This window comes from Podarcis muralis, chromosome 3 (assembly GCF_964188315.1).
Source record: "Podarcis muralis chromosome 3, rPodMur119.hap1.1, whole genome shotgun sequence".
Classification (NCBI taxonomy): domain Eukaryota; kingdom Metazoa; phylum Chordata; class Lepidosauria; order Squamata; family Lacertidae; genus Podarcis; species Podarcis muralis.
The window spans coordinates 78,474,501-78,487,228 of NC_135657.1; the positions used below are offsets into that span (position 1 = coordinate 78,474,501).

At 39.3% G+C, this 12,728-nt stretch overlaps 1 protein-coding gene across 2 annotated transcripts in view; it reads left to right on the top strand.

Moving 5' to 3' along the window:
* Nucleotides 1–12,728, top strand: part of MDN1 (midasin AAA ATPase 1) — a 90,038-nt gene that overhangs the window by 16,791 nt on the left and 60,519 nt on the right. For both annotated transcript variants that reach the window (XM_028722980.2, XM_028722981.2), the window contains exons 18-33: nt 68–212; nt 1,084–1,180; nt 2,516–2,629; nt 4,306–4,453; nt 4,604–4,714; nt 5,666–5,817; nt 7,091–7,269; nt 7,408–7,616; nt 8,134–8,280; nt 8,632–8,773; nt 8,895–9,029; nt 9,138–9,276; nt 9,382–9,520; nt 9,680–9,807; nt 10,032–10,167; nt 11,250–11,379. In XM_028722980.2, the coding sequence (XP_028578813.2) occupies nt 68–212; nt 1,084–1,180; nt 2,516–2,629; nt 4,306–4,453; nt 4,604–4,714; nt 5,666–5,817; nt 7,091–7,269; nt 7,408–7,616; nt 8,134–8,280; nt 8,632–8,773; nt 8,895–9,029; nt 9,138–9,276; nt 9,382–9,520; nt 9,680–9,807; nt 10,032–10,167; nt 11,250–11,379 (2,251 nt within the window). The remainder of the gene's footprint in view (nt 1–67; nt 213–1,083; nt 1,181–2,515; nt 2,630–4,305; nt 4,454–4,603; nt 4,715–5,665; nt 5,818–7,090; nt 7,270–7,407; nt 7,617–8,133; nt 8,281–8,631; nt 8,774–8,894; nt 9,030–9,137; nt 9,277–9,381; nt 9,521–9,679; nt 9,808–10,031; nt 10,168–11,249; nt 11,380–12,728) is intronic.

Sequence of the window (12,728 nt, forward strand, 5' to 3'; positions counted from 1 at the left end):
CCAAATAGAGGGCAGCACCAGATGCCTATCAAATGCTAATTTTGAGTCATTTTGTCTTTTTTTTTAGGGCACCTTGGCACAAGCAGTGAAAAAAGGAGAATGGATTCTACTAGATGAGATCAATTTGGCAGCAGCAGAAACTTTAGAGTGTCTGAGTGGTTTACTTGAAGGATTATCTGGTTCACTGATATTGCTGGATAGAGGAGACACAGGTATTGTTTTTGTTTTTTGTTGCAGTAACTTTTCTTGCTCTGTGGTGGTGTATTTTTTCAGTTCCTTTTTTTTATTAAAAAAATAAGAGGTTGAAATTAATGGTTTCAAGTCATCTAAATTCATTGACCCACAGATGAGCATATAAAGATGCAACAGACCCAAAAGCAAATTATTAGAAATGTAAATGAAATAAACTCAAGTAATTTGAGTATATAATCTACAATATAATCACCATTACGAGGAATTGTAAAAAAGATTAAATTATTCATAAAGGAGTTGCTGATCTCTAAATATCCAATCCCTTTATTTCTGATGCTCATAGAGCCTAATTAATTCCTTTGCACTATATCTTGTAAACCTTCACACCCAGGTCACCCTCTGCTCTGCACAGTCACATAAACCTCGGTCAACGTTGACCACTTTAGGAAGCCCTGTAAACTGATAGCTGAAAAACTCATATCTGAATAATACTATCTTTTCACTCTTTTGATTCCTGATAGTTTAAGAGATTAGCATGTGAGAGTTTTCTCCTGAAGAGGAAAATTACAATTCCTTGTACATGCTGTTCCTTAGCTTGAAGAATAGCAAGTCCCAGAGGACTATGAAAAAAAGACCCCTTTGTTTGCTAAGATAGAAGATGCAGTTTTCATCTTTGCTTTTAAGGATAGCTTTCTCTGAAGTTTGAGAGTAGGTTTTCACCAGCTAGGACAACTAAATGGCTGTGTATGAGTTTTTCTGTTTGCTTCTTGAACTTCTGTTTTTAATTTTCCTAAAATGGCTGTTTCGTGCTTTCTTGTTTGTATGCTTCATTTGTTTTTATGAGGCCAAACAGCACTGTAATTTGTTGGTTGTGCGTTTTTTTCCTTGTAGAGCCCCTGGTACGTCATTCAAATTTTCGTTTGTTTGCCTGCATGAACCCAGCTACTGATGTTGGCAAAAGAAACCTCCCTCCAGGAATACGGAACAGGTAGATACAGAACGTACATTTTTACAAAACCATTTTAAAGCTGAGAACAACTTGTAGCTCTTGAGGTGTTTGGCTTGCAGTAGCCTAGACTGTTGTACTTCTTTTGGTCTGTGTTGCATACATCTCTGATTGGCATGCAGTAGCTTAGGGATATGAGGGACCTGTGGCCAGCCAGTTTGTATTAAGACTCTTAACTCCCCATCCTCATCCCTGCTATAGCTGAAGCATGCTGGTGAGCTGCTATGTTGCAAAATACCTTTTGCTGCCAGTCTCCGGAATAATAGACGTTGCACATTCTCTTTGAGGGCTGCAGTTGTCTTCAAGTGTCCTTTATGTCATCAGATTCAGAGTTGGATACTAGACATATATAGTGGTCTCATGGGAAAAATAAAAGGGAAATGATCTACATTGCTCTGTTGGCCATCTTCTGATTGTCAGCATTACATGTTAGCTACAAAACAGCTGGATAAAAGGCTGGTTGGGTATATGAGTGGATTTTATGCTCACTTTGATCTTTCATAGCCCATGCAGTCCAAATTAGCTAGGCAAGCAAGAGCTGATGGTAGCTTGTCCAGTGTTCATTAAGCACTAAATTCTACAGTTGCACTTTCATTTCCCCACTGAATTGCTCAACAGGTTTTGACTTACAAACAGTGTGACATCAGTGACAAATGCATGGTGTTATCACTGCCCCTGCAGAGCTCAAAATAATTCAGTGGCAGTATCATAGAAAACCCAATACCCTAGGTTTGAGTGTATAGCAGATGAAAGGATTCCAAAATTTACCTATGTTAAAAGGTCTGCGTTTTTCCAGAAACAACTAATGCTCAGATAAGCCAATAGAAGTGCAATTTTTGCATGTTTTAATTTTTTTTATTTTTAATGGTATGTTTTAACTTTTGGGGTTGTATTCAGTATAGCGCTAAGTAGTGCTTTGTGAGAGAAGAATTACTTCTGCTTGCATGGCAGGACATCTCTCCCCCGCCTTCCCCTGTGTGTCCCCTAATCTGTTCTGGGGTTTCCCCAACCTTCTAGAAAGGTTTGGGGATGGCGGGGGCAGTGCTCCAAGACCAAAGGCAGGTGTTTTCCTAGGCTTGCTACCTGACTCCTTTTTAATTACAGCTCTTGGGGGTTGAACCTGGGACTTTCTGCATGCTGAATTATGTGATTTCTAAGTAATCTGCAAGCTTTCACCGAATGTTACTTTATTACTAGTCTTTAATTCAGTACGTTTGTAATTGGTTGTGATGTCGACAGGCTAGGGTCCGTGATGAAACATCAGACTTTGGTATCAATAAGCAGACAGGTGTTTTACAATGTAATGTTGTCTTGTAGGTTCACTGAACTTTACGTAGAAGAGTTACAAAATGAAGGAGACTTGCAGATTCTTATCATGGATTATCTCAAAGGGCTGAACGTGAGCAAGAGCGTAGTGCAAGGGATCGTAAAGTAAGTTTTTGATGAACAGAAAGTGCTGTATAAATTGTAAGATTTGATAAGAGTCTTTGGGAAAGTTTTGTATTTAACTTGTAGCAGTGCTTTTTTCGGGGGGGGGGAGCAGGGGTACACATACCCCTAAACATTTTGTGAATCTAAGTTTGGCCTTTTTAAGGCACAATATTTCAGTATGAGTAGGAAAATGAAAGCACTCCTAAACATTTTTAAATAACAAAAAAAAGCACTAACTTGTAGTGTCTTATTTCTGAAACTGGGGTACTTAACCTGTGGTCCTCAGAAGTTGCTGTACTGCATCTCCTATCATCCCTGACCTTTGGATACACAGGCTGAAGGTGATGGGAATTCAGAGTTCAGATTCCGCTTTTCAGCCTTTTGAACTTCCTCTATGCGTTGCCATTTCTTTGAGCTCATTACAGTTCAAAACGTCAAATAATTTATTTAAATTGTGCACCAGTTTCTAGATGTGTATCCCACTTGCTTTCCGTGTTTTTACTAAATAAGTATGAGCTCCACTCCCTGAGTGTCATTGTCTTAGCAAATATCACTGTCAGTCAAGAAATAAGGGCTTTTTCCTGCTTTTCTAAGCCCCAATATTTGAATAAATTTTAATCAGAAGCCTTGAGTATTTCAATTTTATTCTGTGAGTATTAGCGTAACATGGATGCCCTCTTCTCTCTGACAGTGGTTCAGAAGTTCATTCTAACTCTTAACTCCTGAAATTTATGAGGAATTTTCATGTTTGAAGACTTTAATTTCTTTAGAAAACTATTTATTATTGGATAATGTATTACACCACTTTATTTTTCTATTGCTGGGGTGAGATTAATATGGAGGGAAAAGCATTTATTTTTAACCACTGTTTTTAATATTTTGGATATCTTAAATACCTAAATAAAATTATCAATAATTTAAATGTTATATTTTATAAAATGCTTACAGGTTTCTTTATGAGTTTTGTTAAATGGATACATCTGAATATTTAGGGACTCTCTCATAGAGGGCCTCACTCTGTATATACTGCAATACACGACTCCAATTTCTATGAGTGGTGTGAAATTGCAGGGGTCCCATACATGATAAACCCAGGATCTGTATTTCCTTTTGGAAAAATGGGGCACAGTTGAGCCTGTGGTGTTTTTATGATATATGGTTTATTTACACATATATACAACATGAAGCCTAAAAGGAGAATCCGAGCATTACACCCATACAGATGGTCCCTTGCTCTTTCATAGCTGTGCTCCACTGCTAGGCAAGGGAACATTTTGGCTGAGTACAGTCATTTAGAATTAAGCTTATATTTTATGACAGTTTTCTCTAACCTGGTGCATTCCAGGTTGTTGTTTTTACACCATCTCCCATCATATCTATTGGCCAAGCTGATTGGGATTCATGGGAGTTGTAGTCTTTCACCAGATGTTCTGGAAGACTGATATGTGATATATAGACTGAGCCTTACTTGGGTTGGTTAGCAACGATATGGAGTGAAATCTCTTTTGCACCCTTATTCAATCTTGAAGGGGACAATATTTATTCAGGAAAAGGAACTCCACAGCACATTGAGGTATCAAGCCCCTAGATAAATTAACTCCTGTTAATATGGTAGAAAAATGAGTGTAATACATGAAAAATATGCTTCATATATATATAACCCTTCACTTCTGCAGCTTTTATTTGTCTGTGAGAAAGGAGTGTGAAACAAAACTAGTAGATGGGACAGGCCACAGACCTCATTACAGCCTTCGTACTCTCTGCAGAGCTTTGAAATTTGCATCATCCAACCCATGCTGCAGCATACAGCGCTCTCTTTATGAGGTGACTATCTTTGTTCTCTGTTCCTAAACTTCCTTCTCTCTTCCCTTTTGTCTTTAGACAAAGAGAGAGAAATTCTCTGGCATTAGCAATTAAAATCTCTTTGAAACTAGCTACTTTAAAAAAACCCCAAATCTGTTTTCTTCTCGATAGGGCTTTTGCTTGGGTTTTCTCACCCAGCTTGACAGAAGTTCTTACCCTGTTGTTCAAAGGCTAATATGTCAGCATATTCTGTCTGGAAACATGAAAAGCATCCTCAAGCAGGCAAGTAATTTCTTACTATTAGTGTGTGTGTGTGAATGGAATTGTTCTCAGTTTGAGTTCTCCCATCCTCAGAATTTTTTGGGGGATATGACATAAAATACATAAAACAGAACAAAACTCAATTTGAATTCTGAGTTTAATTTTACCCACCCTGGATTAAATCAAGGGTTTCCCATTTTCACCTGGAAGGATGCATTCTGTTTGCTGAATGGACTGACATCGATCAAAGCGCCTTGCTTGGAGGAAGGTGGAAGACAATTGTTACTGATCTCATCTGCGCACACCCTAGCAGTACCTTTCACACTGTTTTTGAAAGTCTCCCAACCATCTGGACGGGTCTGCAGGAGAAAGTGGAAATTGACAAAATACTCCCTCCCCACCCCACCCAATCCCCATAGGAGCACCCTATAAGATAAATCCCACTTACGGGAATGCTGAATCCATGTAAGGTTTGGAAATACATTGGCTTAGATCTAGAGTTCATTCCTGCTGATGGAAAGGTGAGAAGGTGACTTTTTCCAGTTCCCCTTCCTTCTGCATTTGGAAATATGGTTCAGTTTGTTGGAGCCGTTTCTAGAATAGTGTGAAAGGTGATTTCGGGGGTGTAAGATTGGGAGGGGGGCTTTCATCCACTTCTGCCAATGAGATGCTGCCTGCTGGATCAAAAATCTTCCATGAATGGAAGGAGTCCTTCTGTTCTCAGAGGGAGTCCAGTCCATTGTGTTAATATATCCCTCCTCTCTTCCACACCAGGTGTAGACTCTGTGCTTGCTTGGTGTATTATACCATAACCAGAGGATGATAATCTTCTGCATCTCACATATGAAGGAAATACCACATGAATTCTGGGGTTCTAAGAATGTGTTGCTTAGCTAAACAAAGAACAGAATTATTATGCGGAGATAGCAGTTCATAACATAAGCTGGTTTTGTTTCTGTAATGTCGTTCTAGTCGTTACCAGAGCCTAAAGGAGGGAGAATGATTAAGGTAGAGGGATACTGGATTTCAATTGGTGACATGGAACCAACCGTGGATGAGACTTATGTGCTCACAGCTTCAGTTAAACTTAACCTCAGAGACATCGTCAGAGTTGTATCAGCTGGGTATGTTGGACTTCAGCTGTACCTTTTTCTTTCCTTTGGAAATAGTTTCATTTCAATTGGTGAGAATAAAATAATCACTTGCTATTTGTTCACAAGAGCATACTTCCTTGAATTGTGGTACAGTTCATATTTTTTTTATTTAATAATGTTCTTATTTTATAGGTACTGCAAAAAGCCAAAAATTAACTGAAAACAGTATTGCAAATATATAAGCAATTGACAAATGTCTCTGTTGTAGAAAAGCACGAAAATATTTTCTACATCTGCAGTAACAGTGGGGGGGGGTGACTTAAAACTGTTTCTGTTCTTGATTGTTTGTAGTTGGAATAATTTCTGGAGCATTGCTATGACTCTGGAATAAACTATGCCATACGTGTTCTTCGGTCTTCTTGAAATTATGGAATTCTGCTTTTTGAGATCCCATGGTGTGAATTGTTTATGTGGCCAAATTTTGACGTATATGGGCCTAGAAATCATGACTTGAAATTCACTGAGTTGGGGCTGTTTACGTTCCACCTTGTTTTTGCATTCTTGCTAACAGGAAGCAAACAAGATGGCAGCCTACATTTCCAAGTCTATATTAGCAATGTGAGGAATGTAAGCAATTGTTTGTTTTGTTTTTAAGAAACCAGAATTTCGAAGTGTTTAAGACTCTTAACAAGTATGTACAATACACAAAAGTGTCTCTTTGCTCCATGGGAGCGAACGACTACAATAAATACATAGTTCAAGTTTCAGACATTTGCTGGAGGAGGTGTATAACACGACAGTTAAGAAGCACAAATACTGTTGTCAGTTGTCCCTAGTTTTGACTTGTTTATTCTGAACTTCAGCAAATTTTTCTTTTTTTAATCACACAACACAACAGGAAGCCCAATTCTCATTTCTGGAAGTGCCCTTAATCAGTATATGTTGTAAAAAGACCTTGAAGCCAATCAGGTACAGTGGTACCTCAGTTTACAAACTTAATCCATTCCATAAGTCCATTCTTAAATCGAAACCGTTCTAAAACCGAGGCGCGCTTTCCCTAATGAGGTCTCCCACTGCCGGTGCCTTCCACCGTTCAGCTTCCATTCTTAGATAAAGTTCACAAACCGGGACACTACTTCCAGTTTTGTGGAGTTTGTAAACAGGGTTGTTCCTAAATGGAGGTACCATTGTGGCTTATAATAATAATAATAATAATAATAATAATAATAATAATAATAGTTATAGTAATAATTCACCACCATAGAACACAATATCCAACTTGGCTGTTTTCTAATTCTTTAAGGACCTATCCAGTGTTGATTCAAGGAGACACATCCATTGGTAAAACCAGTTTAATACGCTGGGTGGCTGCTGCAACCGGGAACCATTGTGTTAGGATTAACAATCATGAACATACTGACATCCAAGAGTACATTGGCTGTTATACTTCAGATCCATCTGGGAAGCTGATATTTAAGGAAGGTAGGACTTTGATTATTACCTCAGTCACTCGGTGTTTCCTTGCCAGCTGGCTCTCCTACTTGCTCAAACAGATGCTTGCCTGGCTTGCCTCAAGTGGGCAACTCATTTATTTCTTTTTTTTCTGTAAATGCTTCATAGGTGTCCTCATTGATGCTATGCGAAAGGGCTACTGGATAATTCTGGATGAACTCAACCTGGCACCCACTGATGTTTTGGAGGCCCTGAACAGATTATTGGATGACAACAGAGAGCTGTTCATAACAGAAACCCAAGAAACAGTCAAAGCTCACCCAAGATTCATGCTCTTTGCTACACAGAATCCTCCAGGGCTCTATGGAGGCAGGAAGGTACATACATAGTTTCCTCAGGTGAAGCTGGCTTTCTTTTGATACTGCTATTTACACGTACACTCCACCATTTCTTCAAGGACCTTATGGTGGCATATGTGATTTCTCTCTTTCACCTTAGTCCTGTGCAGTAGGTTAGGCTGAGTGGTAGTTTGAGTGAAAGACTGACCTAGGATCACCAAGTGGTGAGTTGAACCTGAGTCTTCCTCACTGCTAGTCAAACACTCTAGTCTTTGTAGCATATCCAGAACCAATAGTGAAATCAGTCTCCAAGTTGCCAATCCAAAATGGTACCATCCAAACACAAGAGAGAGGTGTCAGCAGAGTTGGGAGAACCCCACTGTTTGCAGACATGCACAGAAATCTTCGGGGGGGGGGGATTAAGAGGGCAAACCCATTGAGTATGAACATGTTCAGTGGCCATGAAATTTGAGGGTGGGAAACTCGTGTTTTCAGTGTGTGTGAATTTCTCAGTAGATTAACACTTGACAGGTGGTTTTTGTGTGTGTGTCTTAAGGTATTGTCCAGAGCTTTCAGGAACAGATTTGTGGAGCTGCATTTTGATGAGCTACCAAGTACAGAGCTAGAAACCATCCTGCACAAAAGATGCGACCTTCCACCTTCATACTGCAGTAAACTTGTCAAAGTCATGCTGGAGTTGCAGGTATGGACAGTAATCTTTTTTCTCTTAATGAGAAAATAATAGAGAAGTCACTTGAGCCCTAGTTGTAGTTTGGTGTCTTATACTCAAGGCATACACATTTATTGGCTTTGGGGGATTTGTTTGGGAGGGGGTATTGTTGTGCTACATAGCAACCTGCCAGAATATGTTTGGCCCAGGGGACTGATGGTAATTACTGAAATATTGGTGAAATTTGGACACAAAAATGCTACGAAGACAACTTGGAGAATTGTTGGTAAGGAGGGGAGGCATTTCAAGAGTAGTGGAAAATTCAGTTGTGGGTACAGAAAATTGTGTTGGATCATGAATGCTTTTATGTCCTTTTAAATCTAGTCTTATCGCAGAGGTTCCTCAGTATTTGCTGGCAAGCATGGTTTCATTACCCTTCGGGATCTCTTTCGCTGGGCTGAAAGGTACCGATTAGCAGAACAGATGGAGAAGGAGTATGACTGGCTTCAGCATTTAGCAAATGACGGTGAGTCTCCACTCGTTTCTTTTCAATTTACACAGCCAGTGTGTCCAGTTCAGTAGCCACATTTCAACTGTTTTTCAAAAGCGGTGAACATCCTGATAAACTGTTGTCTTTCTGTTACTAGGATTTATGCTTCTGGCAGGAAGGGTCAGGAAACAAGAAGAAGTTGACGTTATCCAAACAGTCATTGAAAAACACTTTAAGAGAAAGCTGCATCCCCAGCGCCTCTTCTCAGAAGAAAGCGTAAAGAAGCAAATGGGTAAATTTGAAAAACGATAACAATAATAAAAGATTTAATGTTTGGCTGAAGCTAATTAATTTGTTTTTGTTTGTTTCCTTCCCCAACCCTATTACCACTTTGAACCAGCTAAAGCATCTAAGTGGACATCTATAATGGGTGATGAATTCAGTCACATTGTGTGGACTCAAGGGATGACAAGGCTTGCCATTTTGGCAGGCCGAGCATTAGAGTTTGGTGAACCTATACTTCTGGTTGGAGACACAGGGTAAACCAGGCTTCAATATATTCATTATTAGTTTTATTTATTTTTTGCGTAGAGCAACAGACAAGTCACTGGAGTTTAATTGACTGCAAGCTTTTTGTTATGCAGGTGTGGCAAAACTACTATTTGTCAGATATTTGCAGCATTTGCTGGTCGGAAATTACATTCTGTGAACTGTCACTTGCACATGGAGACCTCTGACTTCCTGGGTGGACTGCGACCCGTCAGGCAGCGATCAAAGGATGAGGTAAGTTGGCATTATGGTGCCTGATATAATTGAGAGCTTGAAAAATCCACAAAGTGTGTGTCTGCAAATATGTATGTATGTATGTATGTATGTAGGTAGGTAGGTAGGTAGGTATATGTACACACACTTGATCAGACTTACCTTTTTTCTTTCAAACAGGAGTTTGATAGTTCTAGGCTCTTTGAATGGCATGATGGAGCCCTTGTCTTAGCAATGAGAGAGGATGGCTTTTTTCTCATGGACGAGATTTCATTGGCCGATGATTCTGTTCTTGAAAGACTAAATAGGTATGCACTTTAAAACTGGGCATTTTTTAGTCTGTTGCCTTGGTGTGTCATTCACAAATGCAAATTGGATAAATCTTAACTTTTCCCTGGCTTCTTCTGATTCTTGCTGCTCTTCTAAACAACAAGAGTTGCAAAGCTTCTGTCGATTAGGCAAGTCTCTAGTGTTTTGTATAGATGTTTGAAATTTAACGAGAGCAGATATTGAGAACGTGGTTTTATTTCAGCGTCCTTGAAACTGAAAAGACGCTGGTGTTGGCTGAAAAAGCCAGCGAGGACAATGAAGTAGAACTGCTGACGGCAGGAAAGAAGTTTCGCATTTTAGCCACAATGAATCCTGGCGGCGACTTTGGGAAGAAAGAGGTAATGTACGAAAATGCCATTCTGTGCTGGCTGCCACTTTCAATTACCTGTAGTTTTAGGAATGAAAAAAATACCTATGCCGACTTGGTCTTAGGGTTTTTCTAGAAGCTTGTAAGGCATTGCAACCAGTCCCACATCCTACCTTTCCCAGACCCCAGACTCTTTGATAGTTACATTTTCCTTATCACATGGCTGTCCTTCGCAGGCTACAGCTTCTTGGGAGCCCCATGCCCTTACCTGTAAGAAAGACCACACACATTCACACTCCCAGTTCTTTTATTTATGACCTAATTACCACAGGGAGAAAGAGACAGGAAAGCTCTTACTACCAGGCCTTTCAAGTCAAGTAGGTTACATTTCAAGGAGTAAAGAGTACTAAAATAATATTAAACGGTTAGGAAAAGCTGTTTCAGTATAAATTCATATCTCATTTGTTTCACCACATAGTGATCCTTTGCAGGGGAAGGTGGCCATCAGACTGAAAAAAGATTCCCTGCCCCGACCTAGCTCCACATGGAGCTCTGACAGCTAATTTGATTGTTGATTGTTGGATTGTTGGAACCGAGTAAATGTGTTATTTCCTAGATAGATAGAATTAATCGGGAAAAATGTGGAAATGGTTGAGATTAATAAAATTAGCGATGATGAAGAAAATGCAGCATAAAGAAGTGTGGGTTGGTTTGGGATCCTGTAGTAGATCATATTATAAGACTATTAGGAATTTCAGGGGCAGGAATTAATGTCATTCTCCTCTGAGAATGTCATAAAATATCAAGACTATTAAGCTTCAAGTATGTTTGTATGAGTAAATCGTTTTTCTAAGGATAAATTAGGTCTAATAAAACATTCATTTAAAAAAGTAAAACTCATTTTTATGCAGTTTTGTTCTTTGACACACACTATTCTAACCTATTGTGCTTTTTGATACTCTCTTACACATTATTTATAGCAATATGTTTTCCCTCGTTTTATAATTCTTCTGTTTTCTCTTTTTATCCCAGTAACCCTCTTTGAGGATTCTTAAATTTTCCTCTGAGCAGTTCCCTTCATAATAACTGCACTTAATATTTTCTTGCCCATAGCTGTCCCCTGCCTTGCGTAATAGATTTACAGAAATATGGTGTCCGCAAAGTAACAACCGTATGGATTTAATGCAAATTGTAAACCATAATCTTCATCCAGGACTCTGCTTTGCCAAACAGAATGACAAAGGTAAATATCAGAGGTATTTGTTCACCAACTCCATCACCTACTTATTCTCTCTGGGTGTCCCTCTGCTTATATCAGTAATGGGAGACCTTTTCAGCACGAGGGTCACATGCCAGTGTTGGCCAGATTAAGAAGCACCTCTCCCCTCTTCCTTAAAGCTTTCTCTTCTTACTCTAGTGAGTTTTAGGGCTGCCATGCTCTGCTGGCTTAATCACATTCAGGCAGGATTTTCCATCCTTTGTAGGCCAGGAAGAGAATAGAAAAAAGAAAGAACAGAAAAGATGTTAACAGTCAAAAGAGACTTTTATGAAACTGCTAAAGCAGTTTCAAAACCAGTGAAGTGGTTTTGTTGCTGAAAAACGTCTGCAATCACTTCTGAGTACCTTTCTCCCTAGTAACCAGCCTGCACTCCTCCGTTTCTGTGTCCCAGTGGGGTTTCCTTCTAAAAGACCTTCTGTTCTTGCAAGTCAGCTTCTCTCAGATTCTAAAAGCTAAGAAGTTAGTTCAGGCGGTTCTGAAATAGTCTCACTCTCTTAAACGCTGCCCATAGGTTTTTCTCTAAGCTGAATAATATTCCTGTGGAGAAGTCCCATGGGACTCCTGCTACAAATGGCACAGACTGAAGGTACCACTTACCTGTTGTTCAGACGCGACTAGCAGATAACAGAAATTGCAAACAGGTGTGATCTTGCGACACTGCAATTTTTCACTTGAGATTTAGTCCAATGCATGTTTATCTGGCAGTATGACAAATTGAATATAGGAGTGCTTGCCTTTGAGTATGTTTCAGATGCTGTATGTTCCAAATTCTATACTTGATAAACCTAGATTGTGGAATTGAAATATATTTGCATAATACTGGGGTCATTTTAAGTGCAAAATCAGTTTCCTTTTGCTTAAATTTTATCATTGCTTGGACAGTGATTTAAGGAAGAACTGTTCGAGCTCTTAGTACGTTGAAAGGGATAAAAAAAAGTTTGGAATTCAGTGACCAGATTCTGTGGTATAGGCAGAGGTTGCTATGCATATTGTCACCAGAGACCTCATTTGAACACAGCTGTAAGTTGCTGTCGGGAAAAGCTCTTGCAAATTGAACATCTAAGGATTGTTCTAGTCCAAATATATGTGCATGTTATACAGGTCTGACCTAGGTTCTTTATTATCCAAGGTTTTAAATGAAGGATGAAAAAATAAGTAGTGCTGATGGAACATACACTCTTATTTTTTCTATCCTTGGCTATATTCTCTGCATTAAGATGAATGTTTGTCCTCTTAGGCTTAAAGTAATGGTCTGGGCCAAAGTTCAGTCACTGTGGACAAAGAGACCAATGAAGTTGCAGGATCAAAGCATG